The 27317-nt window shown below is 42.8% G+C and overlaps 2 protein-coding genes across 3 annotated transcripts in view; one reads left to right on the forward strand and one right to left on the reverse strand.

Moving 5' to 3' along the window:
• PCYT1B (phosphate cytidylyltransferase 1B, choline) overlaps nt 1-7111 on the reverse strand; it is a 46271-nt gene extending 39160 nt beyond the window's left edge. The window contains exons 1-2 of one of the 2 annotated variants that reach the window (XM_075429885.1): nt 7011-7111; nt 4913-5085 (exon numbers count right to left, since the gene is read on the reverse strand). In XM_075429885.1, the coding sequence (XP_075286000.1) occupies nt 4913-4978 (66 nt within the window). In that variant the 5' untranslated portion in view covers nt 4979-5085; nt 7011-7111. Of the gene's footprint in view, nt 1-4912; nt 5166-7010 lie in introns of those variants that run through there. The other variant, XM_075429894.1, reaches the window with a different exon arrangement.
• A 551-nt stretch (nt 7112-7662) lies between these two features.
• Nucleotides 7663-27317, forward strand: part of POLA1 (DNA polymerase alpha 1, catalytic subunit) — a 203200-nt gene continuing 183545 nt past the window's right edge. The window contains exons 1-12 of the mRNA XM_075429909.1: nt 7663-7806; nt 9093-9217; nt 10471-10567; nt 11037-11117; nt 11890-12005; nt 12262-12324; nt 13812-13910; nt 15824-16019; nt 16251-16419; nt 17321-17499; nt 20923-21035; nt 21446-21562. Of these exons, the coding sequence (XP_075286024.1) occupies nt 7776-7806; nt 9093-9217; nt 10471-10567; nt 11037-11117; nt 11890-12005; nt 12262-12324; nt 13812-13910; nt 15824-16019; nt 16251-16419; nt 17321-17499; nt 20923-21035; nt 21446-21562 (1386 nt within the window). The 5' untranslated portion in view covers nt 7663-7775. The remainder of the gene's footprint in view (nt 7807-9092; nt 9218-10470; nt 10568-11036; nt 11118-11889; nt 12006-12261; nt 12325-13811; nt 13911-15823; nt 16020-16250; nt 16420-17320; nt 17500-20922; nt 21036-21445; nt 21563-27317) is intronic.

A 27317-nucleotide genomic window follows, 5' to 3' on the forward strand; every position in this document is an offset into this window, starting at 1 on the left:
CAGTACAAACTTTGCCTACGTGATTCATATTCTATCTGTCCTGCTTCTTATTGTTACAGATAAAACATAATTCAAGAAAAATCTCTTTCCTATTTACATTTTAACTATGTTGTTATCCCTCCTTTCTCTTTTTCTCCTCTTCTGGCTTTCTAGATACGCACCCCAATCCCCTTAAATCCACAAAAAGCTAAAACTGCCTTTCTTGCACATATTTGTGGTGCACTCACTTCTACCCATTTTCAATCTGTCTGGTGCCTTCATTTTCCCCCAGCTCAAACTTATTGGATTGATCTTCAGTATTCTGTCACCCAATCTTTTTCAGTCTTATAAGTCTCCAATACTTTTATTTCCCTCCACTGTTCTTGTCAGCCTTTATCTTCATATTTGTCAATTTTTCATGCAAATGCCTTCACATATTTTTTTCCCACACTATCTCAAATGCAAACCTGCCAATCAAAAAATCATACTGTAAACTGCATTGAAGCGATTGTTGGGGATTCACATTTAATATTTTGGGTACCAAAAACTTAATAACTGGAGGTTTTCATAATCTGGTTAGAGATACACACTTTATCTAAAACAAATCATGTACTTATGCACTGTAAAATTATTATCTGCTAGCTAGTGTAGCTTTAGATCCCACATTTAGAAAAGCTAGCTACTGCAAGATGATAAAATACTGTGGTCTTAAGGGGAAGAACACTGACAGTGTAAGACCCCCAGTAAATCTGGGAGAAGTAGAAAAAACTGGGGAAGTAGTTATGGTTGAGAGATGAGAAGGCAAGTGCAAAGTATTCTCCCTGTTTCTATTACTTGCGGATTAAATAATTTCTAAGCAGGTCATGAGTTTTTGAAAAATACATGTTAGAATGAGAGAATTAGTGACTGTTAGTAACAGCTAAACTTCTGTAGTTTCACTGCCCTAGCACAGTGAAATGTTCATGATACCAGAAGGCCAAATACAAATATAGAAAGTGATTCACAGAATCACGGAATCACAGAATCACAGAATGTTCGGGGTCGGAAGGGACCTCTGTGGGTCATCTAGTCCAACCCCCCTGCCGAAGCAGGGTCACCTACAGCAGGCTGCACAGGACCTTGTCCAGGCGGGTCTTGAATATCTCCAGAGAAGGAGACTCCACAACCTCCCTGGGCAGCCTGTTCTAGTGCTCCGTCACCCTCAGAGGGAAGAAGTTCTTCCTCATGTTCAGATGGAACTTCCTGTGCTTTAGTTTGTGCCCATTGCCCCTTGTCCTGTCGCTGGGCACCACTGAAAAGACTTTGGCCCCATCCTCCTGACACCCACCCTTGAGATATTTATAAGCATATATTAGGTCCCCTCTCAGCCTTCTCTTCTTCAGGCTGAACAAGCCCAGCTCCCTCAGCCTCTCCTTGTAGGAGAGATGCTCCAGTCCCCTCATCATCCTCGTAGCCCTCCGCTGGACATTCTCTAGCAGCTCCTCATCTTTCTTGAACTGGGGAGCCCAGAACTGGACAGAGTACTCCAGATGGGGCCTCACTAGGGCAGTGTAGAGGGGAAGGAGAACCTCCCTCGACCTGCTGGCCACACTCCTCCTAATGCATCCCAGGATCCCGTTGGCTTTCTTGGCAGCCAGGGCACACTGCTGGCTCATGGTCAACCTGTCATTATACTAAATGAAGGGCTCTGGCCATGTGATTAGGTTGATGTGGGATCTGTGTCAGTGCCATGAATGTATTAACAGGCTTTAATAACCCTGACCACCCCCAGCTGGGGTGTCCCCATATCCTCCTGCCCAAGGGCCAAAGAGCCCCACTTCAGCTCAGCCCTGGGCCTTCAGTCCATGCCCAAAATGTGTTGTAGGAGTGGTTGGCTCCAGCTGTGAAGCAGCAGAGCCCAGGCATGGACCCTCTTGCTCTTGACCTCAACCCATAGACTGAATTCCTGCCCTGGCTGAGGATCTGCCTCATCACCATGTACTTGCCCGGTGATTGCTGCTCTGCATCTGACCCCAGTTACCATCACTGGATCTGACTCCGAGCTGTGTTTCTGGCTTGCCTGTGGTGATAAAACAAGTCCAAAATCTTGTTTGATGACCTGGACTCCCGGCGGGGCCTGTCCTGCTCACATCGCCTGGGGGCTAGGTGAAAAGGTCCCTGTCCCGCCAGCCATATCATGTCATCAGCTCCCCGTCCTTGGGGAGTGGCTGACCCTTGCTGCACCCTGACAGCTAGCTCAGGCCTTCCAAAGCCCTGAACTGAGCACAGTGAGGCCTGGCCTACGGCTGTGTGGGGTCTTCTCTGGTGATTCCTCCTGAGTCATCAGCATGACCCTGGGCTGGGCTTTGGTGTCCCCACCATGCTGACCCCTGCCCAGCCCCAGCCCCTGAGTGAACCCTCCTTGCTGAGCCCAGCCGGCAGCCGCTGGGGGCTGGTCCAAACAAGTCCCCTCTGCAGTGACCCTTTCCCAGGGCCTCGCCCCAGCACTGGCTTGGTGTCCATGAAGTAGCCCGCTGACAACCCACACCAGTTAAAACACTCTACAACAGACCCCTTCTGAGCCCAGGTCTCTGTAAGGTGTGAGGACACACCTTGTTTGGGAGGGGGGCTGCTGCCGGGGCCCGAAGGGCACTGACAGCCCCAACCACCCTCACCTGGGTCCCCTGCCCTCTGCTCGGGGGCTCTGTTTGAGTTCTGGCCTGGGCCGTCAGTCCTTGCTGGAGCTGGGCTGTAGGAGTTTTGGTCTCCAGCTCTGCCACAGCCTGCCCCTGGCTTCCTAGCCTGGCCTTGGACCTGCCTCATCACTGCAGGCTCATCTCGTGATCCCCGGGCTGTGTCTGATGCTGTTTACCGTTGCTGGGCCTGATCCTGGTCCCCACTCACGGGCTCACTTCGTGGCTTGACCTTGGACCTGCCTTATCACCATGGGCTTGCCTGGTGATCACCAGGGTGCGTCTGATCCAGGTTGCCATCCCCAGACCCGACTTCGAGTTGCGTTTCTGGTTTGACCTCAGACCTGCCTCATCACCACAGACTTGTGTGCTCTGGGTTCTGGGATGGCCCTGACCCCCATCCCCAGGCTGCCCTCCTCGTGGTTCTCAGGGGCTGTGGGATGAGGCCCTGACTGTCCCGCCAGCCCCGCCATGGTGGGCTCCCCTCCCACCGGGAGCCACTGGCCCTTGCCGCTTCCCCACATGGTGAGCAGAGCCTTCACCAGCACCAATACAGCAGCAGAGAGCTGTCAGCATTACAGCTAGACTTTGCAGCGTCTCATGATGTTTTCCTCCTTTCTGCCCAAGAGATGTGAAACAGTGAATGCTGCGAGTATTCACCAACTGAAGTGCGTTTGATCTTCAGCCAGGTCTTGAAATGTATCAGCCTCTCTGCAACAATGTTCTGCTTATACATTAATTGTTCATTTTTGTGAGATTGTAAAGAGAGGGTGCTGAAAGTAGTTAAAACAGAGACTTCCATGCTGTGGCAATAACTGTATCCTTTTGAATACCATTGGCATCAGACTTAATTCTTAGACATTATAATTATGTGAGGGCTCATCCCCTGTGAGTTTGCTCTAGCTCGTCTTCCCTATTTAATTTACATTATAATATTTTGTACTTTTCTTCTAGGCTTGAATAGGAATATTGTATTAGGCAAGCAGGTGATTGGATTCTGCTCTCTGTTCCAGTGAGTGTAATGCCACCAATTCTGGTAGTTACTAGGATTTGCTGTAATTTAACCGAAATCAGAATTTAATGTGTTTGGTTTTTTTTTTTAAAAAAAAATCTCTGGATGTTCATTCCATAGGCCTTTTTTTTCTGTCAGAATGGAAATTAATGAGTTGTTCTAGTTTCTATTTCATGTTTGTATTTCAGAGCCTTTACATCCTAATAGTGACTCTATTCTCTTCATACTGATGTTAGCAGGTAATTCAGGCAGGAATTTAAAAAGAGCTATGCAGCGGACAAAAAGCATTTACAGGCCTGGTAAGCAAGGAATGTACCCTTTGAATATAAATGTCTGCATTATCTTTACTGATAAACAAATGGAGAGGCATCTATTTTATCATATTTCTATCAGTTAACTACCTGCGAAGAGTTTTGAAAACAAAGACCTCTTGGTAAGTAATACTTTGAGACTTTTAAAATTTTTGATTTATGTAATCTGTGCTCCTTTAGGAGTTTAGTCCCCCATGCAGTTAAGTAATTCATGTTGAAATGTCACATGAATAGCATAGCTTAGTAAGCAGTTGCTGAAATGAAGTAGTCAGAGCTGGATCATTCGACGTAAAAACTTTAATTAAGTGATAACCTTAATTAATTCAGACCAATGTAAGCATTAAGAGAATGAAATATTCCATGTTTGTAGGAAACATACACATAGCGCATATACGCTCACATCCTGAGCACTAGCATGCACACACAAAAAATTCTCCACAAAGACCGTCTGTACTTCACAACAATATAATAATGTTCAGGCATTTTGTGTTAGACATAGTACAGGTGAATTTGCTGCCTCATTATAATTCAAGGTTTAGTCGCATTCTGTTTTTTATACCACCCCTGTTAGTTTTAACAGATTTTTTTCCATCATCAAAAAAAATTACCAACCATAAGCTTAATGTGTAATGTCTGAATCAAAGAGTTTTAACTTTTTGTCCTACTGTCTTTGAGACAGATCAAGCATGCCCTAGACATAAAAAGGAAGACAAGAATAATCCTCAATATAGTAATTATTTTTTCCATTTAACTTAGGTTTGATACTATACTCCATTCGTACTTTCATACATTAATATATACTACTGTTTATATTATCCTGGAGTTCTTGCAATGAGTTTACAATATTTTCTATTCTATTAATATTTCCATTCTATTAAAAACTTACGTATTTAAATTACAGCTCTAAGAATACAACATGGAAAATACATCTTTGTTACCTTTCGTTGAAATCTGGGAGCTTCCTGAGGTTCCTCTTTTGTACCGTGTTTTTGGCTGCCTACCATCTTCGCTACTGTGCTTCTCTTCCACTTCTCTCTGCAGCTATCACAGTTTTCCTTGAGAAAACCCTGGGTGGCTCTGAAGTATACAGTGGAATTCCCACTTCTTATACCTAAAAGACAAATGAGCAAAGATCATGCCAAGTTGTTCTTGTATGACTGTCCCAAAGGAGGTTAAAGATCAACTCAAAGTAATCTGCTGTGATAAAGTCATTCAGTAGAGGAAGTCTCACTTCTTGCTGGGTTATTTTTATTGTCCAAAGCAAAGCACAACCCCTGCCCCCCCCCTGCCCTTTTCCCCCTGCAGCATTTAAATATGCTTGTTATGCTGTGCTGTGGGATACAGATGCATTCTTGTTATGGCCAGCGATGAATGTCAGGATTGAGCTAGCGTTCATGAAAAAGGCTGTTGTTTGATCCGCGCTGTCCCACAGTGGAGCTATGGCAACAACTTCAGTTTGGTGAATTAACTGTATCACTGTGTACCGGCTCAAATCATGGCATCACCTGAATGACAAACATGTCACTGCTTGTGTGACAGCTGACAAAGAGTACTGTTTCATTTTAATCAAAAGCATTAAAATTCACTCAATTTAAAATTCCAAAGCATATGAAAGCTAGCTGTATGTGAAATGCAGTATCGCTTTACTCAAACTGAACGATTTCGTGACTGTTATTATATAAACATTTCTTAAGAGATTGAATAACTTCTGAATTTGCACCCCACATCATGCTTGGTGTTGTGGTCTTGTTTTGTGCATGTGTTTAAAAAAAGAAAAAAAATAAACAGTGGATACACTGCACCAAATGAAAGGCTGTCTCTGGGTCAGACAGGCATTCTTCCTATAGCTGTCCGTGTTTCCAAGGATGTGGGTTTGCTACAGCTAAGCTGATCTAATAACTAGCTACTGCTGAGCGAGATGGTCTCACTCTCTCTTGTGGCTGGGAACGGGCATTCTGGCTGTCGGGGTGGCTGGGGGAGCAGACTGGTCTTTTTTGGCACCAGGGAGCTTCTCCAGGTGGTTAGGGTGGTTCTGCTGCCATCTGAGACTACGTCCAGCAGCAAGCGGTAGGGTAGTGCTAGCAATTGGGTAGGTAAGTTAGAAGGATCAATGTCTGGTAGTTTTTTTCTTTCTCTTTCCAGTGAAAAGGAGTCCTTGTAGCGAAGGAAAATAACTTTCCATTTCAGAACCACAAAAATTCTGTCTTCTAGATAGTTGAAAATAGTCAGTATATCCAGGCTAAACAATACCAGCTAACACTCCTGTAATGGGGTATCAGCTATAAGGACAGACTCCTATACACTCTCAGACGGCTCTGAAGTGCAGGTGCTACCTGCCTTTGTAAGAAGCTGGAGTCAACGCCTATGTATTTCCACAAGCAGCAAATACGACTCCATAAAATTCTATAAATAAAGATGGCGAGTTCTTTGGGTAGTGACTGGCCAACACTGATGTTTTTGGAAAAAAAGATGAAGGTCTATCTGTGGTGAACCAGCACAAACCACACCAGTTTCCCTAGGTTTCTTAATGAAGGCACAGGCAGATAGATCTAAGCCATTTTAGAGGAGAGGCTTCAGTTGTCTTAACTGAGGGTGTTAAAAACATTTTCAACTATATGTGAAACTGAAACATATCCTTTTCCGGACACAGCTCTTGCTCCTCAGCTGAAGGCTGATGTGTAATACTCTTGACACACGTGAGTGAAAGTCCCCCTGCAGCATCAAGACGAGCATAACATACTCCACCTCCTCATCCTGCCAAAGCCACATGTGTGCAAGGAAAAAGCTCTAACAAACAAACTGGTCTTTTCTCTTGAGCCTTCTGTGCACTCCACCTCTTAAGAAATTGTCTGAATCTACTTTTTCATGTCTAGCAAGGAAGGGAAAAAAATAAAAGGTAAAGGGATTTGGGAAACTGGAAAGCAATTATTTATCTACTTTGTCACTAAACTGGCCAGCCAGTACCTGTTTCTGAAGAGACTAGGGAATAATTTACTGAGTCAGCTCCTGAAACCTGTGACAGAGGGTAATACCTACTTTAAACATGCAAACAGAAGAGGACGGCTCCTGCGGATGTTAGTCACAATCTGTGACCTCTCCCAGCTTCAGTGGTCAGACACTGCTGAAGACCCTGTGGGAAACGCCCATTTCTCCCAGCAGGGACCCACCCGGCGTTGTTGCAGGCTGTCCTCGATCCTCAGGCTGGAGCCTGGCTCCAGCTCTTAAGACGACGGACACCAACTGCCACCTCCTCCCCTCTCAGGAGAGGTGCTCAGTTTGCTCCAGTCAGGGCCCCACAGCACTTCCCACAGGCTCCCGGGCCCCCACAGCCTTCCCTCAGACGCGACCCCCGGGCTGGCGCTCAGCTCTGCCGCCCTCACACCACTCTCGGGCCCTTTGGAGGGACCAACGACCGCGACGGTACGGCCGAGGCTCCAGCGGCGGGGCGGGCGCGGGGCGGGCCCGGCCCGTCCCCGCAAGCCGCCTGAGGCGGATGGAGCCGCCAGCGCAGGCCCCAGCCGGAGCGCGGGCCCACACGTCCCGCCGTCTGCGCAGGCCTCGCCCAGGAAGTGACTCCGCCTCGCCCGGGGCTTCCTTCCCGCTCCCGGCTCCGGGGAGGGCGGCGGACCCCGGCCCCTTCCCGCAACGCCGCGCTCCCCCACCCCCGCCCCGGGCCCGCCCCCGCGCGGGGACGGCCAGAGCGCGCCGCTGCTGATTGGCTGCCGCCCCGGCAGCGGCTCGCGGGGCTCCCGTCTCGCGCCACTTTCGGGAGCCTTGGCGCGAGCGGAGCGCGCCGGCGCCATGGCCGAGAGCGGCGCACGGAGCCGGGATGGTGAGGCCCGCGGGGCGACCGGGGCGGCGGCGGCCTCCTCCTCCCTCCCTCCCTGCGGCGGGGCGGTGGCTGCCGCCGTCGTGCCGGCTTTGGGAGGGGGGCAACGGGGCAGCGGCGAGGAGGGGGAGAGGGGAGGAAAGCGCGCGCACTGGGCGCGGGAGCGCGCGTGCGCGGCGGGCAGCGCTCCGGGAGGGTCCCCCGCGCCCCTTGTCGTGTGTGTCCCCCATCCCCCCCCCGGCCGTAGGGTGGCTTGGTCGGGCGGGAGCTGCGCGGCCGCAGCGGGGGGACCCTCTCCCTGCGGCGGGGGTGGCACCGGGAGGGGCCGTTCTTGCGCGGTTTCCTCTCGGCGGCGGGGCTGGGCCGTCCCGGGCGGACGGTGGGCTCCGCTCCCCCGGCTCGGGCGCTCGCAGCGCGGGGACGCGCGGGGGGGTCCCCGCCGGGGGTGGCAGCGCGTTTGCCCCCGGGAGGAGCGCGTTGCCTTCGGCGCCTGCTGGCGGTGAAGGCGCAGGGCGGGCGGGAGACCTCGCATCAACGCTCCCGAACCGTTCGGTCGCGGTCGGTGCCCCCGCTCGCTGCGCCCCAGCCCGCGGCAGCCCCAGCCCTGCCCCGCCCGCCTCCGCCGCGCTTCCCGGGCGCCGCTCCCGGGCTTGGTCCGGGGCTCATCTGCTCGCTAAGTGGGGTCGGGACCGGTTGGTTCTGTGGGGTCAGGTAGGTGTGTGTGTGTGTCCCCCGAAAAACCGAGGGAGGGAGGAAGGTGAAGAGGAGCGGAGCGCGCCGTGCGAGGGGAGCGGGGCGGCGGGTCGCGGGTTCGTCTCAAGCTAGCTGCACCCCGAAACCTTGTGGGACCGCCTGGAAAAAACCCCGCTGCGGCTGTGTAGCGGTACAGGCCCCTTCTAAGTCTGCCTGTCCCCGAGTTGTCATGGAGACGCGCAAAATAAAAGGAGCTGGAGATTCCCAGGAGCAGAGTGTGTGTGTGTGGGGGATCGTTTTCAGATGAGGGTTGATGAGAGTCGAGAGGCGCTTTGGAGATCCGGGTGGCAGCCGCTTGCCGAGCGCGGACTGGCGCGAGGTCTGTTTGGTCTCTGTGTCTGTCTCGGACCGTGCCTGCGGTATCGTTCCAGAACTGGCTTGTCGGGAGCCGTCCGTCTGCTGTTCGCCAAGTGGGTCCCTGTGTTCATTTCAAGCAAAAAGTGCGACTGTTTACTCATACATCGCTGAATGCGAAGTACCCAGGGTAACAGCAGCTCGTTACTAAACTTCCTTCTCTCGTTTTTAATTAATTGCAGCTATGCAGGAGTCTGAAAGTTTTGCAGTATCGCGTTCTAGGCGCGAGAAGAAGTCTAGAAAGGGCCGGCAGGAAGCACTGGAACGCCTGAAAAAAGTCAAAGCCGGAGAAAAAATTAAATATGAGGTGAAAATTCCTTTTTTATTAAAAAAAACAAGCGTGAGCTGAGGTGCTTAACTACCCTTTATACGTACCTAAGAGTTATGGGTTACAAAACGTGTCTTTCAGATCAGCTTTTGTCTTTTAACGGAGTATTTTTTTCAGAATGTAACTCTAACTGTTTTGCTGCTTTCTGGTATCGTTTGTTTCTTTCTGTTTCCAAAACTAAAACAATTTTACTAGCTGCAAGTCAAACATGTTGGATAACTGTCCCACAGGGAAGGACCAACTTTTGAAATTTAATTGTGTAATTAATGTTGTAATAGGTAGTACCTTTTTTTTTTAACTTCAAATGATTTTCAACTTTAAATGAATTTCAAAGCTTTACATGACCCAGATCCATTAATATTGATGTGCTGTGTTTCCACGAAGAAGCCAGAATTTAACTGGTAGAACTGAAATCTGGCAGCATAGTATTCATAGAGTCATAATCTGGAAGAGACCTCTAAGATCATAAAGTCCAGTCATCCACCCAGCACCACCATTCCTGATAAACCATATCCCGAAGTGCCACGTCTACGCGTTTTTGAACACCTCCAGGGATGGTGACTCCACCACTTCCCTGGGCAGCCTGTTCCAATGCCTGACCACTCTCTCAGTAAGGAAATTTTTCCTAACATCTAATCTGAACCTCCCCTGACGCAACTTGATACTGTCCATTTAATTGTAATGCCAACAAGAAGTGACTTCCACACTGGGGTGGATAAATCTAAAGAAGCCTGAAGTGCATAGATCATTAATGTGCAAATTTACTCTGAGGCACAAAAGAGCATTTTCAGCGTTATGCTTGGGCATATCATATTACCTTCCTTTCCCTTATTCCAGTATTCCATTATTCCTTTCATCTCTGTGTTTGAGACTAGAGCCAAAGGTCAGAAGTCTCCATTGCTAGGATTTTTTGGTTTAGGTTTTGGATTTTTTTTTTTTTTTGGTAATGTGAGATGGGCATTAAAGCAAGTCGGTTTCAAATGAAATCTCTGCCAGTGCTTCAGCAGATTTTGAGTTTCACTGTACTGTAGTAATTTAAAAAATTGATAACTATCTTTTGTCACTGCCAAAAAAGAAACTTAAACTGAATGAATAACGGCGCTTGCTAAGTTGCGAGCAGTGTAACAGTGTGGGGAACCATGCCTTTTATGGAAACTTTTATGTTCTTACTGATGAACTATGTGTAAGTAATGGTATGGGAGCTGTTAATTCTCAGTATACCTTAACTGTAGGTTGAGGAGTTCACAGGTGTTTATGAAGAAATAGATGAGGAAGAATACTCCAAGATGGTCAGAGAACGTCAGGATGATGACTGGATTGTTGATGATGGTAAGTTTTTGGAGAGTTACTTTGATTACAGTGTTATAACTCGATTAGGCTTCATAATGTTCATGATTTGAGGTAAGTATAGCTAGTAAGTTGTTAAAAATTGTTTTAGGAGGCAAGAAAAAGATAAGCTTTTGTGTGGAAATGAATCTTTTGCATTGTTCTCGTAGTAGTATATCAGGATGATAAGGAAGATATTTTTCCATTAAGAACTGTTCTTGAAATTTTATTTGCAGTTATCAGTGATGTAACTTTAAAAAGAAGTACTGTAATTGATAATTTCCTAGTTAGTCTAATAGGAGATACAGCTGAGAGTGCTGTAGTGTTTAACTTTTTTGCATTGATAACTTTTGCTCTATATTAAAGGGGGAAAAGTGTTTAAATATGTAAAACTTTTGATTATGAGTAGATTTAGAAATATAAGAAGACAGAATTTAGAATGTAAATTTTTAACAATTTTTTTTTTTTACAGGTGGGATAGGTTATGTAGAAGATGGAAGGGAAATCTTTGATGAAGATCTGGATGATGATGCTTTTGGGTCCAGTAAGAAAGGTAGGCTGAACATGACCACTGTAGAATGTCTTCTAGTCGCTTTTAAAAGATACCTAAACCAGGCAACCTCTTGGCATCAGTATGTGGTGAATATGGCCAAATGATATCTTACCTGAAGCTCTGTAGTTCTGTGCCTGTGGCTTTTGCTTAGCCCCCATGATACAGAAGGCAGAGGTCCACAAATGAGGTCAAATCACTGCTGACTACTGCAGCGCTACCAGGGCAATTTTGCTTAGAATCTTCTGTGGGACGTATATTCACTTGTGGAACGAATGCATCCAGCAATGATCGTGGTTTCCAAAGCCAGTGTCTAAACAATGCGTGATCTCTTTTGCCACTAAAATACTTACATGCTTTTAAGGATCTAGGGTCAAATGATTTTGACAACTTTTATGAAGTTGGTGGCAAACTGAGAAATTGAGTCTGATGTTGAGAATCCAAGCCTAGTGCCAAATTCCTGGACACTTGTGCTTTTTCTGGAGAGGTTTCCATGTAAAATATCTTGGTATTTTTTCTGGAGTATGAACTTGAGTATGCAAAGATTGTCTCTGATGCGAGTAGGAAAGATGGGGTGCTCATAGGGTTTTGCTTTTTTTTGTCTGTGAAAGTGAAAGATTTTGTCTGCAAGTGAAAGATATTGAGGCTTCATTTCAGCCAGCAGTGTAAAGATGGAAGAAATAGACTACCTCAGCTATCTGTTCCTGCTAATAACTGGACCCTTAGACACTGAGCATTTCTGGTGTAGAATTCACAATTTTATATTTTTCTGCAGGAAAAGGTGGCAAAACATCGACGGTTGATAAAAAGAATGTGAAAAAATCTGCGGTGTCAAAGCCAAACACAATTAAGTCTATGTTTATAGCCAGTGCTGGGAAGAAAAACACCGATGTAAGTTTTTACCGTTTTGAATTTAAAGATTTCTAACTTGTTTGCAGTGGTTTAGTGAGAGCGGAATAAATCAAGGGCTTGTTCCAGTTTCCTGTGTCTAGCAAGACATAAACTCCGACTACAATCTCTTGTGTATGGAGCGTTCCTGAAAACATTGTGTGTGTTTTGTAGAAACCCTTTAGTCATTTGCTGCTGGTCTCCTGATTGGGTTTGCACATAGAACTAAGAACTGTTTGGCTAATGTGTTATCTTACAGAAAACCGTGGACCTGTCAAAGGATGATTTACTAGGGGATATTCTTCAAGATCTTAATGCTGAAGTAAGTATATTAATAAAATCTGCTTGGAACACCTTAAGCCATTAAATTTTCTTGCCATGGAACATATCAAGAAAATAAAGTTCTTCCTACAACTAGACCATCTAAGATTGATTTCTTCCGTAACACATCTGCTTTGTATATTCCACATATGTATGCAGTCTGCCTGTCATCTCCCCCATGCAGAAGATGCATGACTCTGTTGGTTTGATAAGCCAGAACTGCGATGTCCTGATTAGAGATGGTTTATATTAGTGCAGTGTAGAGTCTGTGCTAGTGCAGCCTTCTGGGTTTTAGTTAGCTTGGAGTGAAACGGGACTTATTTGCCTCTGAATCGTGTATACCGTATACGTGTATTGCTACACTCCAGCCAGTATACTGTAGGATATTTCCATCTGTCGTGTTTGGGTTCACGAGAGGAGCTGAGGGATGACCATTTCAGCAGATGACATAGCCTGAACTTCTGTCTGCCGCCTCCTGCTTTCTACAGTTTGCTGCAGAGGACCAGATAAACGCTTCCTCTGAGTTAGGAGTGCAGGGTGGCTGCTGGAGCTGGGTTGGACTGTCTCGAAGGAGGCAGTTCCTCATCATTAATGACTTTTCAATAAGTTAATGCCCCTCAGCAGGATTTCTTAAAACTGAAAGGATTGCTCACATGTAAAGAGTGAAACTACTGTAGTGTTAAGATACTGAATTGAAATATGTTGTATCATAATAAGCGTAATGTGTTTTTACAGAGCAGTGATAGGGGTGTAGATGTTCCGATGTGAAGTTCTTTTCCTGGTTTTATGTGCTTACTATTTTACTCCTCCTTATGACATCTGATTGAGAGTTATGGTATCTTATGCTATCAAAAACCCTCAGATCATTAAGCAAATGCATTTTAATGCTGTCAAATTTTGTGGAGCATTGATTAGTGGAAATAATGCTAATAATTACACTATGGCTTCTATTTACTTAAATAGTAGTTAGCTATTGTTTTTATGGCTTTGTTGTTTGTTTGCCAGAATTTCTTTCTTCTTAGCTGTTGATAAGGATGGGTATAAAATACCTGTACATGTAAATAAATTTAAATAAGTTTTATTCTAGTGTGACAGTGTGAAACTGCACTTCTGCCTTTCTTAAGGCATGTGTGCTCAGTGCTACCATTTCAGCAGACACGAAGAACATCCCACCAGTTATTTTGATACTTGTGCACTAAAGGCATGGTTAGCTACAGAAATACCCCCTGTTTGAAAACTGTTTCACTTATTGACAGTTTTTCTCTTAGACTGTTTACTGAAACAATCTAGTGTCTGTCTTCATAGGCTGATTGCTCTGATAACTTTTTATGTGGCAGAGTTGTATATCAGGAGGTGTGTTCACTTGGCAAATGAGAAATACTGGTGGCCTTCTTTCTCTTTAATGGAAAACGTTACTAACTAAGGCAAAAGAAAACACTAAACAACACCTTTTTGTTTTGTCATTTTCTATTTTCTTTCAATATTCAGACTGTTCAGATAAGTCCGCCACCAATTATAATGCTGAAAAGGAAAAGATCTGCTGGAGTACCACTGAATCCTTTCTCTGTGCAGTCCCAAACTCCGAAGGTAAAGGAAAAAATCTCATTAATAAGTATTAATCTGTATTTGGGTTGATTTGAATACTGTTGTCTTTTATTTCTGCTTCTAGAAATTATGTTTCTCATTAGCTTCCTTAGCAATGTTACTGTGTAACTTCATGCATTTTCTTGTCTTCCGCTTCCACCTTAAATAGAATACAACTCTTTCTGTATCTTTAGTATAGTAGTTGTGTATAGCTGTGAACTTGTGACAGGTAGAACTGTTTTTATAATGTTAGGTGCCTCTCGTGAAGGTGAACTTCTGCTTTGTCTTTCTTCCTAAGAGTAGAAAAGACCTTCCTTGTGGCAAGGAAATGATGATGGGAAGTGAAATAAGCAGAAGAAAGTATTTGTGGGTGTGGAACAGGGTAAGAAAGTAATCTTCTGCAGAAACGGAAAGCAAATGGAAAATTGAAGCTATGGATAGAAGTTTACCGTAGTGGAAGATTTTGGAGTGAAAGGAGGGACGGGCTGCTGAGGCTGGAAGGCTAGCATTTTGTTAAGAGTTCTGGTACGTGTGAAGGACTTTATAGCTGGAAATACAATGAGATATTTAGTAAGAGTCTGTAGAGAGCAGATGGAGTAGAGTGGATGAATCTCATTTGTGAAACATTGTGTAATAACAACATCAACTCTTATGTTGAAAATAATCACCAATGGCAGTCTTTTCAGCAGTTGTGTTGGAACCGAGAAATAACTGAAAAAGAAAAAAGGGGGAGATATAGTAAGAGAGGGTCTTTTGTTTTTATGGTGCAAAACAGTGGTCACTTGTGTAGGAAACATTGAGAAGGAAATTAATTCCCAAACAGGCTGTTCAGGTGATAGTTTCTGTGGTCCTAGGAGGAGGAATTGGAGATTTTAGAAAATGAAATGGATGATGAGGATGAAGAGTGCAGCGTTAGAAAATAAATGGGCATAAAAAACAAGATGGTGATGCTTTTACTTCAGGAGATGAGCAGAAATATAAGTATGAATAAATTCATTTGGCTGAGCTAGCAAAAAGTTGTTGGTGAAGGTAGATTAAGTAATGTTTGCTTTCTCTTTAAGGTGAGTGAAGGGCTGACTTTGGTGCTGACCACAGTAGAAGTAGTTGTAGTGAGATTAGAACCCTAGAAATTATTGTTTGCAATTCTAAATTCTCTGTCTGTAAATTGTATCTTCAGGGAAAGCTGTTGAGGCTTTGGACCTTGCTGCAGCTTAAGGGCCAGTAGGTGCAGAGACCTGTTTTTGGTAACGATGGAGGCCACTTCATCCACATCTTCCGTAAGAAGAGGTTCTGTAGGTGCTGCCATAGTGTTATCGTGTCTAAAAAACAAACTGTGTACTTATTGCCTCATAGTTTAGGCTTGCAGAGCATGCTGAAATGCAGTTTGTTTTCCTCACTCTCCCTGTCATGTCTGTAGCATGAAGAAATCCAGTGGAGAAGCACTCTGTTGCCTAGACTTATGGTGTCCTGTAGACACCTTGAACTCATTACTGGTGTGGACAGGTGTAAACTGCCATATTGGCTTTCCCCAGTTGTTCCAGGCCTTGTCCCTGTCTTACATATATTGTCACATACTCAGTTGACACAGAAGTTTTAATTTAGGAATGGGGTAGTGCTATGTGGGAAAAATAGTGAAAGTAACCGCAAACTTCATTAAATGTCAACCATTGCCTGTTGTATACTGCTTTTTAAAATTATAGTAGAAACACATCACAGCAGAAATGATAATATAGAATGTAAAGTTTACTTCTGAGGAGTTTTAGCTATCATGCTGCAAAACATGCGGAGCTTTTCCTCTAGTTCTGGTTACCCGTTGTGCAAATAGCGAGTGCTAGATTATTTTTTTTTTCCTTTTTTACTCTTAAGAGATTTTTTTTTTTTTTTTTTTTGAAACTCATGGCTGAAATGTCTTTCAGGTAATCACCTCTGTGTCAAAGAAAGCTCCTGCTCAGCTCGGAAAGGAAGCTCTTTCTCCAGCTTCATTTCATCCTAAACATCCCAGTTACACAGAAAAATCTGTCATAGTCTCTGAAAATGAGGATACCAAGTATGTGCAGAAAGCTACAGAAAATGGGCGAGTAGTGAAGACAATAGAGGAGAAGGCTATTGAAGGTATCAAAAAGATATCAAAACCCAGTTCTGGGAACTCTTTAAATATGGCATATTAGTGTTAAAATGTTTCTTAGTTTATACTAGTTAGATGCTTAAATGTGATATTATGTTTATATATTGATAGTGTGGATTATGGTCATGCATATAGTATGCTATCTGTGCATACTACTGTAGTATAAAATATGTCATTTTAATGACTTAAGCCTTTAGTTCTGTGTGCAACACTTCCAGATGATGATCAGGGAATGATGGATTTTCCTGAGGAGGACTTCGATGAACCTATGGAGGCAGAGCATGTGGAAACTATACCTGAGACAGCTGAAAGCTTGAAGAGAGACAAGGAAATTGAAAAGAAAGAGACAGAGCAGCTGGAATCAGAGACAAAAGAGACATCTGTCTTGTAAGAATCTCTTTTTTTTTTTTATCTTCGACCAGTAAGCCCTAGATTTATCTTCATATTTGTCTTTGCCAGTGGGATAATGGTGATACAGAATGATGATAATGCTGTGCAATGTTTGTTTTTTTTTTGTGGTGACCCTAAAAATGGTAAAGTTGAACATGCTGATAGCTACTTAATTGAAAAATACTTAATGTGAACAGTGAATTTTGATGTCAGTAAGCAAAAGTGAGGAGTTGCTAATGGTGCTTATTCTAAGTAACTATGAAGGTATTTCATAATGTTAGTTGTAGTTAAAAGTATTGTTGCTAAAAGTAATTTCACATAGTGAACAGCTGTGTCATTGGAAATAGGAAAAAAGGGAGGTTTTCCCCATTTTTTTTCTTTTTTTATTGCAATAGTTTGGGTTGGACTGGACCTTTAATGGTCATCTAATCCAACCCCCATAATCATACGTTTCCATAACTTTATCTGTAGTTATGGAATTATATGTTTCCATAACTTTAATCTGTAAAATATTTGAATGCTCAAAAAGACTTAAAGATTTAATGACCGAAAAGGAAGTTTTGTTGAAATAATCTGTTTCCACTGAGCAACTTGTACAGATGGATGGATTTATTTGTTATGTAAAGTCTTGAATGACCAAGGCTGAAATACCAGGTGAATGAGTTCTAAAGCCTGTGTGTTGCATACTGAGAACCATAGTTGTATGTGGGCTTCTCTCTTTGTCACTCCATCCTTCTTTTCAGACGAAATCTGAGTAAATGCAGCTGTTGGGAAGGTTGCTCGGTAGTGGAAAGAGCAACAAAAGGCCTGAGAATACAAGGCTGAAAAAAAAGTGAAACGGTGGTTATAGCAAAGGCACAATTTTACTACTTTCTTTTTTCTTCTGCAAAATCTGCAGAAGTTGTTCTCTCCCGGATGTCTCATGTTGGGACAGAATTGATGAGGATGAAGATGATCTAGTAGTGGCGGAAGTCCAGCTGGACCCCAATCTACTTCCACTTGTGAATGGGGAGAATGATGATCAAGTCTTAAGATTTTATTGGCTGGATGCTTATGAAGATCAGTACAATCAGCCAGGTAACTATTCGGTTAAAGGCAGAAAATGCCATTCTAATTCTTTTTATGTAATTGGGATTTTCAGACTTGCCAAAGTTACGTCTTAATACCCCATCTCTCTCTGTTCTGTGACTTGTACATTGATCTCTTGTTTTTCCACACCTCTGTCCTCAGTGTGGGGTGTTATGACTGAGCAAAGTTATGATGTTGTTTCTTGGTGTAGTATAGTAATAGGGAGGTACAAAGGAAGCTAATAGCATTTCTCAATGTTAGTAGCCCATTTGCCTTCTTAAAACCCTGTGCGCTCCAGTAATAAGATGATATTGTTAATTTCTTAGTCAGTGGTGCAACAATTGAGCATGCTTTCTTCTTGTTTGTGGAAATGTAACTTAAAGTTCTGGTGGATTATTAGAAAGCCTTTATGATAGCAGCTGCATGATTTTATATGAAGGAAAGCTATGCTTGACAAGGGAGGAAGGTGGCCTGAGATATAGATGCTCTGTCTAGATCCCTTTATTCAGATGGTCTCAGTCTTGAGGATTGTCTCTAGATTAACATTCCCTGAGATACTTTGTGCAGTTCAAGTGTGAATCCTGGCTCTCATCGTCTTCGAAACTGTGGCTTTCTGATCTCAGCCCTGACAAAAGAAGTCGTGTTCATATCTGTTCTAAGCTCTTTTCATCCATCGTGTCATTTCATCAGCAGCTTTAGGATCTTGGCTTTTGAATTTGTGCTTCATGTAGGTTTACCAGAAGGTTCTTCCATATGTTCTTGAAGGTTTTTGGGGTTGATCCTGTAAGCATTGAGTCAGATACGTTTCTCTGTTACACCTTTTGTTGTGAGTTGGGATGCCAGACTTAAATATGAGACTGTGCTGGGCTGAACAGCTTGGTGATGGGAGTGGTAATAATCATAGATATCTTGATGAAATCAATGGCTCTAATATAAAATTGCTACTTTTAAAGACCCCACTATTGTTCTTTTTCTTTCTTTTTTGTCTTCTAAGTCAGTGGTTGCTGAATGGAACATAATTATGAAAGGATTTCTGTTCCTCGCATGCAAGAAGTGTTCTTTTCTCATTATGACTTTTTCAGGATTGAATAATAAAGACTGCACCTGTTTTCAATTAGTAGTGTAGAAGGGAAAATTTTGATACTGCTTTTTGTTTAACATGTTCATGATCTTTGTTTATGCCTCATTTGCTGTGATGTCAAATGCATTGCCTGAAGAGTAAATACTATAGCATAATCATAAGACTCTTTCAAACTTAATGATTTTTTTGGAGGCTTACTTTTCATAACTCCCTTTACTGTCTTAGGCAGAGAACTGGAGAATTGTAATCCTATTAACATTTTAAAGAAATAACGAATAAAAATTGCCCTTTCTTTCCTCTCTGCAAGATGTTTTCCTTGTCTCCTAGCTTTGCTTGCCTTTTGGTTCATTGGTAACATGATCTTTCCATTCCCAGACTTTGTGTTTTATAATCTTTACTCCTTTTTCTTTCTTTCTTCTTTCCGTAATCAGACTTAACAGGGGATAGGTCCTGATGTCTGTGCTCTCATTTCTTGGTTTTACATATGAAATGTCTCTGAAAGCTCCTGGAAGTTAGTCCTGCTTTCACTCTGTGCGTGGGGGTGATGGACTGGGTGACGTCCAAAGATTCCTTCCATCCTAAAGTACTCTGATTCTGTGAAAAGTGGGGATTAAGACCACTTGTTTGTCCATGCTCGTGTTGACTGTAATTTGTCTTTGCAGTCCAGGCAGCCTGTTACCCTGTCTTTGACTGGCTCATGTATCCTTTCTACCTCACCTGCTTCTAAGTATGCCTCTGACAGGTTAACTTCTCCATGCTCTTAATATTGCCAGCTGTTCAAGGGACTGTCTCCTGTTTTGTGTTCTCTCCCATAGTTTCATCATTCTGTATGATACAAACCTATCAGAGTTTTTTTTATCCCTTTAAAAAAGACAGAAAGAAAAAAAAGATTGCTGGGGATAAGAAATTCATCTTCCCTGTCACTTAGATCTGTAATTTGAGCTCATTCTAGATCCTTTTATTCAGACTGTCGTAATCTTGAAGATTGCCACTGTATTAAAATCTCTAAGATACTTTGTGCAGCTGAAGCTTGTATCCTTGCTCTCATCATCTTCAAAACTGCAGTATTCTCTTCTCTGTGCTTGACAAAAGTAGTCTTGTTCACGTCTGTTCCAACCACTCAAGAAATGATTTTTCTTAGTCTGTCACACTAACTCTGTCATCCGTCTCGGTGCATTTTCACTGATTTGTCTTTGATCTAATGGAGTAAGAAAGGTGCCTTTACATCTGATGGGTCACGTGGCAGAGATAAATTATAACTCTTAACCAAGGACTTCTTTGTGCATTGTCAGACTAAGGAGAAATGCAGGTTTCAAAATCTTCCTAATGTGAAACACTGTTTCTGCGGCAGTCTCAGCTCTGATATTTCTGATTTCATTAATAGTAGTGTATTGTATGGAGAGTGTCTCTCATAATCAAATTGCAGATTATTTGGAGTTTGAAGGGAACTCAGGTGAAGCCAGGTTTTTGAGTTGTACTTGGAAGTTTATTTTACTTGTAATTCACAAACCGTACCTGAAAGTCACCTTGTTCTATTTTATTTCAAAGTTTAACATCACTTGGATAGCAATTTGCAGCGTTTTGTGCTAGTGCCACATTCTCTGTGTCTGAGATGTGCATGTGCAATAATGACGTGGTCCACAGTGAAGAGTCAGTTGTGCAAGTCCTGCTGTACATAGGCTTTCTGAATGTCTGCCTTGGTTACAACTGCTGCCCTAGTGTCCAGGATTTCTTGCGATGTCATACATCTTTTGGTGTCATCATTTGTTAAAAATAGTCAGTCGAAAACATTTTACAGTTGAACAGCTTGTAGTTGTTGTCTTCAGAATGTATTTCTACAGGTTCTGTTAGTAGTAGTCTTCATCTTACGGTACTAAAATGTAGGGAAAATGGGTTAATTGTACTGGTCTAGCTGAAGAATGAAAAATTGTAAATGACACATGTTTCAGGAGTGATTGACAGCACAGGCATTCTAATTATCTTCAGCTTTCACGGAGTTTTCTCTGCTTCCTCCCTCTCCCCATGAATTACCAGACTAATGTAGGCAGAAATGGAGTATCAACAGAATTCTGAGGCTGGCTGTGTGATGCCATTTCGAATTTCATGTATCAAGGTGTTGTTACTATAGTGATGGAGGTAGGAGCATGAAGAACTGTACATGTATCCATTTATAAAGCTGATATTTAAAAAGATTCAGAATGTGCTGATACATTGGAAAGCTTTGTTGTTAAAGGACCTGAACCGGAAATAGTTGTGTTTCTATGCAAGAATACATAATAAGCTGCTCTAAGCAGCATTAAGAATGATTAGTTTAAGAATTGCATATTGAATTCTTTGCCCTTCTTCCTTAGGTGTGGTATTTTTGTTTGGCAAAGTTTGGATTGAATCTGCAAACACCTATGTCAGCTGTTGTGTGACAGTGAAAAATATTGAGAGAACTGTTTATCTACTGCCACGTGAAACAGTAAGTATGTCTTTTAAGCATGTCAAACATAAGTACCTTTCATTCTGCTTGTGGCAGGTTATGAGTTCCAGTAGTGTGTTTCTGGGAACGGCTGAAGCCACGTGAGGTGCAGAGCAGTGTGTTGCTGCTTCCCCCCCAAACCCTAATTAACAATTGCAGACAAATTGTTACCTTTAGACTTGCTGCTTAGGAAATAAAGTTGTCTTGAAGTATTATAAGAAAACTTCATGCTTTTTAAACACATGATTCAAATAATATTTTTTTATATTTGGGTTTTCTTGGCTGATTGTGTTGTTATTTTCCCTTAAAGAAGAGATACATGATTCATAATAGCAAAGCAAAATACAACTTATTGGTCATGTCTGGTGGCATTTTTTGTTAATTTGTAAAACCTGACTTCTGTTTTTGAGGAAATTGACCTATCCACTGGCAAAGAGACGGAGACTCCGGTAACTATAATGAGTGTTTTCAAGGAATTTAATGACTGCATTTCACCAAAGTATAAGATCATGAAGTTCAAATCCAAGGTTTGTCTACGAGCGTCCTATTTTGTTATTTTCTGTTGTTCTGGTTCGTAAGGTGGGAAGTCTGTTGAAACACTGACCAGTGGGGGAGGTTACGCTGAAACACAAATATGTAACTCCTGACACGTGTAAGTGTACCTGTTTGTAAAAGCCATCCCAGTGTCTTCCCAAATATCTATACTCCTTTAAGAACAGTAAATCCGCAACATGATTGTTCTGCCAGAAGTTTAAACATACTACTTTTGAAAATACTCATTCATTAGCTTCTTAGAAACTGGGTTGGATGTCAGACTGTCTCTCTTGCTTGCTGAGCTATTTTTGAGAATACAGAGCAGGTAGAAGTTCCGATACCTAAAGCCTGGGTATCAGCTCATGATGTCAAAGTTTAAAATGAAAGATTGTGCTCAGTAGATGGGTTTAGACTGTCTTTGCGTTTAACTAGGTGTCACATTGAACTTTATTGTTTCATACTTCTTCTCACCCTTGCAGATTTATCTTTTTAGAATGCATGCTGTTTGGAGCATGGATTGTCATACTGTGCTTATACGGGAGGTAGCAAGTTGTAAGGACTGTCAGCCAGTCTTGAAACTTAAGCTGTTCTGGGCTTACAGTTATGGGCAGTGGTCTTCCAGCGTTGTTTTGCTGTGTTCTGTTTGCTCAACAAATCCTTGAAAGAACACTGGAAAAGCAAGATGTTGCTATAATGGAAAACTTGCACATACAGTAATACAGTACTTTTCATAACTCTGCAGGAGAAGAGCTGATGTCACTGATAGTGTTGCAGATTTGGACTGAATTAGTTTGCTAGTGTGAGAAAGCTTTCTTGTTTGTGTACAAAGAGTATTTGTCTTTCGGCGGGAGGGAGTTTGTTTTGGGGAAAGGTGGCTAACATGCAAGTTAGAGGAAAAGATTTGTTCACAGTGAAGGGCTCAGAAACTTGCGTTTCTTGAAGTAAGACGTCATTAGTCTGGCAAAGCTGGCTTTCATTGTAATTCCTGGGTGGTGTGGAATTAGTTGTAACTTTTCCCAGGCTGGCTATCTTGTGGCTTCGAGGGATTCATTCCTGAATAGTTAATCAGGAAGTGGGATGGCGAGTAAAAACGCAGGAAGAATGGAATTTAATAGTATGTAAATGAGGGAAAATGAAAACAAGTTCATATGGCAATTCAGGTTGGAAAGACCTTCGGGAGGTCATCTAATTCAAAGTTAGAGTACTTCAGAAAGTTAAAGTTATTAAAGTGAAAATGTGAGCAGTGTTCCTCAAATGGCAAATTCATGCAAGAAATCACATCTTTTCATCAACACGTAGCATTATTTATATCATTCGGGGAAAATGCACGTTTTGCTAGAACTTTGTAAAACTTTATTGTTACTTTTTTGTTCTAGCTTATTTTCTCTCTCAAAATTCTGGTGCAAATTTAGGTTTTTTTCGTTTTCAGTATTACTTCTTTTGTATATTTGATGATAACTTAGTCGTTATATATGGGCATCGGAAAGGAATGAATTTAACAATAGGTAAAAAACAAGTTTGTAATAGGTCACTGTTCAAAGACCCTTTCAGGATTGAGGGAGCAAACTCAGGGCAAATCAATTCTTCATTATAAGAGAGGATACAACATTTGCACTCCAGAAATGGGAGGAGGTGAAGGCCTTTGAAAAGATGCAGATCCGCTAACAGAATCTTAGGAAACCTCCACCTGTTCCATGGTGTGCTAAGGAAGAATAGTACGAGTGAGGTAATGGAGTAATACGGTTCAACCTTCACAGGTGGCTTTTAAAAATCAAGGTAAACCGTATGCAAGAAGTATTTGAACTGTTATTTCTGATGTTCATTGAAAGCTTATAAAATTTTTCCTGAGTTTACGCAGAGCTCAGGATGAAACACTCAACTGTGTTGTCCGGACACATGACTACAGTGCGTCTGGGGTCCTTGGATATAGCACAGGAGCGATCCCTAGCAGGAACAGGGAAGAAGCAGCACTAAAGCACTGTTCAGATCTTACCTAAAATATTATAACACTTGATCACCCTGATGAGCAAAGATTAACTCAAGTGACAACAGGTACAAAAGATGGTAATTAGAAGGATGAGACAAAAGGAGAATCAGTTATACCAGAGATAACTATGGAAGAGCTTTAATTTTTTTTTTTTTAGCCTAGTGAAGTAAAGAATAATCGTAAGGCCTTTTTGCTCTCTAAAAACATTGAAGGGGGATAAGCAGCAAGAAAGCTATTTAAAAGTCAGTTTTAGCAAAAGAACAAATTTGTAAATTTTAATTAATGAATAAATTTGGTAGGATAGTTGGGGATACAGAGAAGCTCTGGAATAACCTACCAGAAGTGTTTCTAAACAGTAAGAATTCAAATTCTGTTTGAATTCAGACTCTTCAGTAAACTGAATTTTACGAACATGGTAAAAGGCTATCCAGCTTTATTTTGTTGGCATAATTTTCTGCTGATTTTGATAGTTACTGCCTCCTGGAAGGATTTAATGAGGACTGGAACTAGCTGGAGGGTATAGCACTAGTAATGTGGGGGATAAGAGAAAAGATAGGTTTGGAGGGAAGGGCTGTTGGTGGGGCTGTTTTAGGACTATCCAAGGAAAGTATTACAGTAACTCAGCTCTTCCAATTTAACACAAAATTGAAGGTGAACAAGTGGCACTGAATCTGGCCAGGCTTGCACCTCTGCAGCACGGGGTCCTTTTGCTGCCTTCAAGATAATTGTGGAAGTAGTGGGGTTGTGCCATTACTGCGCCCTCCTTTTCTTCTGTTCCTCTCTGAGAGACCTCAGTTTGCCTGGTTATAGACCTTATTAATCTGTGTATTGTAAGGAGTCATCATCTTTCTTTTCATTACAGTCATACCACCAGAGATGTTGTGTTGTTATATGGCCCTTACATCTGTGTTTCCATAGGAGTGTGCAGGGCTCTCAAATTGCAATGGTGGTGACACTCAGCTGAGTGAATGCTGCAAAAAAGTGATCTTCACACAGTTGTGACTGTATGTGGGTAAGAGCTAATATGCTGTAGAGGAACTCCCTGTTCTGTGACGTGCAGCTGGAGTTTCACTACTGTGTTGTTAAGGGTTGGTGTTTTGAAAGATTTTTAAAAGGCTAATAGCAGCGTTGCTCAGGTGAGCAGAGCACTCGTGAGCGATGCATTCAGAGAAACACAAAGTCTCAGTTTTGGCATAGTGCTGTGAAACTGAGAAACTCTTATTCTTCCACCATTAGCTGAAATCGGAAAGGTTAGTAGCATACCTGCCATGCACCCGAATTTCTTTTATTCAGAGCACCCAGTTTTGTGATGGTGGAGAGAGAGCCAGTATTTATACGCTGAGGCAGGTGGTTCTGTGTGTGTGTGTGTGTGTGTGTGTGTGCGTGTGCGCATGCATCTTGGCCTTGCCAGCACCAAACTTTGTCCCTGTGAGCAGATACACTTAAGCCATATCATTTCCTCCTGCACCTGCTGCTAATTGTAGCTTCAATGGGTTGCACTGCTGCCAAGTTAGCAAGTCTTCACAAATCAATTTGAAAGCAGCCTTACTCCACTTAGGAACTTAGCAGCTAATCACTGCTGCTCATTTCTGCTCTCTTGAAGGGCCACTTGAAGGGCAGATTACTCTGCAGCAAAGCATTCATTCACTGCAGTTATGACCAGACGCTTGTGTAATTGAGCTGAGCAGATGAATCACTGCAGCATGCTATTTTTACACTATGTTCAGCTTGTGCTTGCAGCAAGAACTTGTTTGAAGCCTGAGAGGGTTTTTTTTTAAATTAAAAAAAAAAAAGGAGGGGTGTCACCAGTAATATGTGCTAAAAGCAGTGCATCGCCATCTGTTGTAGCTATGATGTGCTTCTCGTGTGAGGTGCTGTTTTGGCTCAACAGTTCAGATCTACATTTGCTTGCTAATTTGTAATGCTGTTCTGATTTTATAGTGGTGCTCTTGTACCAAGTTACATTACTCTCTTCTGCTTCTGTGTAGCTGTTGATGCCATAGTTGTTTCTGGAGTTCGTCTCTTCCTGTTTATAGCAGAGGGACCTCTCCTCTCCACCCAGGCTTTGCAACCTTTAAACTGCAGTGTTATGAGAAGTAGCAAGCTTAACTGCTCATTCTAGTGCTCTGAGGGAACTATTGCTGATGCTGTTAATTTGAGGGGAAAAACCCAACCCCAAAACTAAGTAACTTCGAGTTTACCTAACTGTGTGTGTATTTTGTTTACTTGTAAATTTTATTCCGATTTATGGTGACTTTGTTTTTTGTTGTTAAACTTACTCTAGAGGTGTACTATGCTGACTCTTATGCTAACTCTGTGTGTAATGTGCTGAACTTGGTGTGTTGTCCAGTGAAAATATGCTTTCTTAATTTAAGGAGCTTCTAGGAATTTTTGTAGTAAGAGCAAGGTTCTGGCATAGTTATGGCATAACATAATGACAATACACAACCATGGTGCAGATGGTTTGTGCAGTATTACAGGGCAGAGCATGACATTTCAGCAGGTACCATAATGTTGTGGCACAGGATATTGTAATTATTTGGGAAATGAAGGTAGTTATTCTTAGAAACTGACAAGCTGTGCATGTTATGCAAAATCATTATTGTTCTTGCAGAAAGCAGAAGTGATACTTAACTTTCAGTGAAGTTACACTGAACTTGAGGCTGCTTTAACTGTCTTTGTTAGATAAATGTAAACAAACTTGACTACTTTCTATTAAAACCCAAGTCAATCAAATTGAAAAATACAATACTGTCATAGAAATGATTCTGTTCTAAGCATGTAATAAAGTGAACATCTGGCACATGGTTGGGAAATCAGTTCTCTTGGGTGCCTCTCTGAAGTGCCAGTACACTAAAGCATGCAGTATAAAAGGAGGAATTGTGTGCAGTTACTGGGCTATGACCTCATTGGGATCATAGGCACGTGTTGGGATAAGTCGTGGTTAAGTAGGACAGGCTGGGATGGCGAGGAGGGGGAGTTCCTTTTACATGTCAGAGCAATGGGAATGCATGGAGCGTTGCGGAAGGACGGGCAAAGAACTGGTCGAGAGCTTATGGGTCAGGATTAGAGAGCAGACTAATGGAGGTGACATCGTGGTGGAAAAAGGAAAGCCAAAGCCAACGTGGAGTTGAATCTGGTGAGGGAGGCAAAGAGCAGTAGGAAGGGCTTCTAGAGGTACAGGATGACTAGGGGAGAATGTGGGTCTGCTGCTGAAAAGGACAGGGGATGGGTGACAAAGGGCATGGAAAAGGCCAAGATATTCAGTGTCTTTTTCACCATGGTCTTTACTGCTATGTCCAGCCTTCAGCAATCCCTGACCCCAGGAGACCAGAAGGAAAGCCTGAAGCAAGGTAGACTTGTCCTTGGTGGAGGAGGGAAACATTTAAACAAATTGGACAGACCATGGGTGCATGGGACCTGATGGGATGCACCCAACAGTGCAAGGGAGCTGGCCAACATCACTGCGAGGCCACATATGATTGTCTTTAAAAGGTCAGGTTGATCAGAGCAGGTTCCTAAGGACTGGAAGAAAGCAAATGTCAAAGCTATCCTTGAGATGGGCAAGGAGGAGGATATTCCAGGGAACTAGAGGCTAGTTGGCCTCGCCTCAAGCCCTGGGAAAAGGCGGTGGAGCAACTAGTTGTGAAGACAACTGTTTTCCAGACACACAAAGCACAAGAAGGTGCTCGGGAGTGTTCAGTGTGGATTTACAAAGGGGAAATCATGCTTAACCAAGCTGGTAGCTTTCTATGAAGAGA

Source organism: Opisthocomus hoazin, chromosome 1 (genome assembly GCF_030867145.1).
Source record: "Opisthocomus hoazin isolate bOpiHoa1 chromosome 1, bOpiHoa1.hap1, whole genome shotgun sequence".
In the NCBI taxonomy this organism is placed as follows: domain Eukaryota; kingdom Metazoa; phylum Chordata; class Aves; order Opisthocomiformes; family Opisthocomidae; genus Opisthocomus; species Opisthocomus hoazin.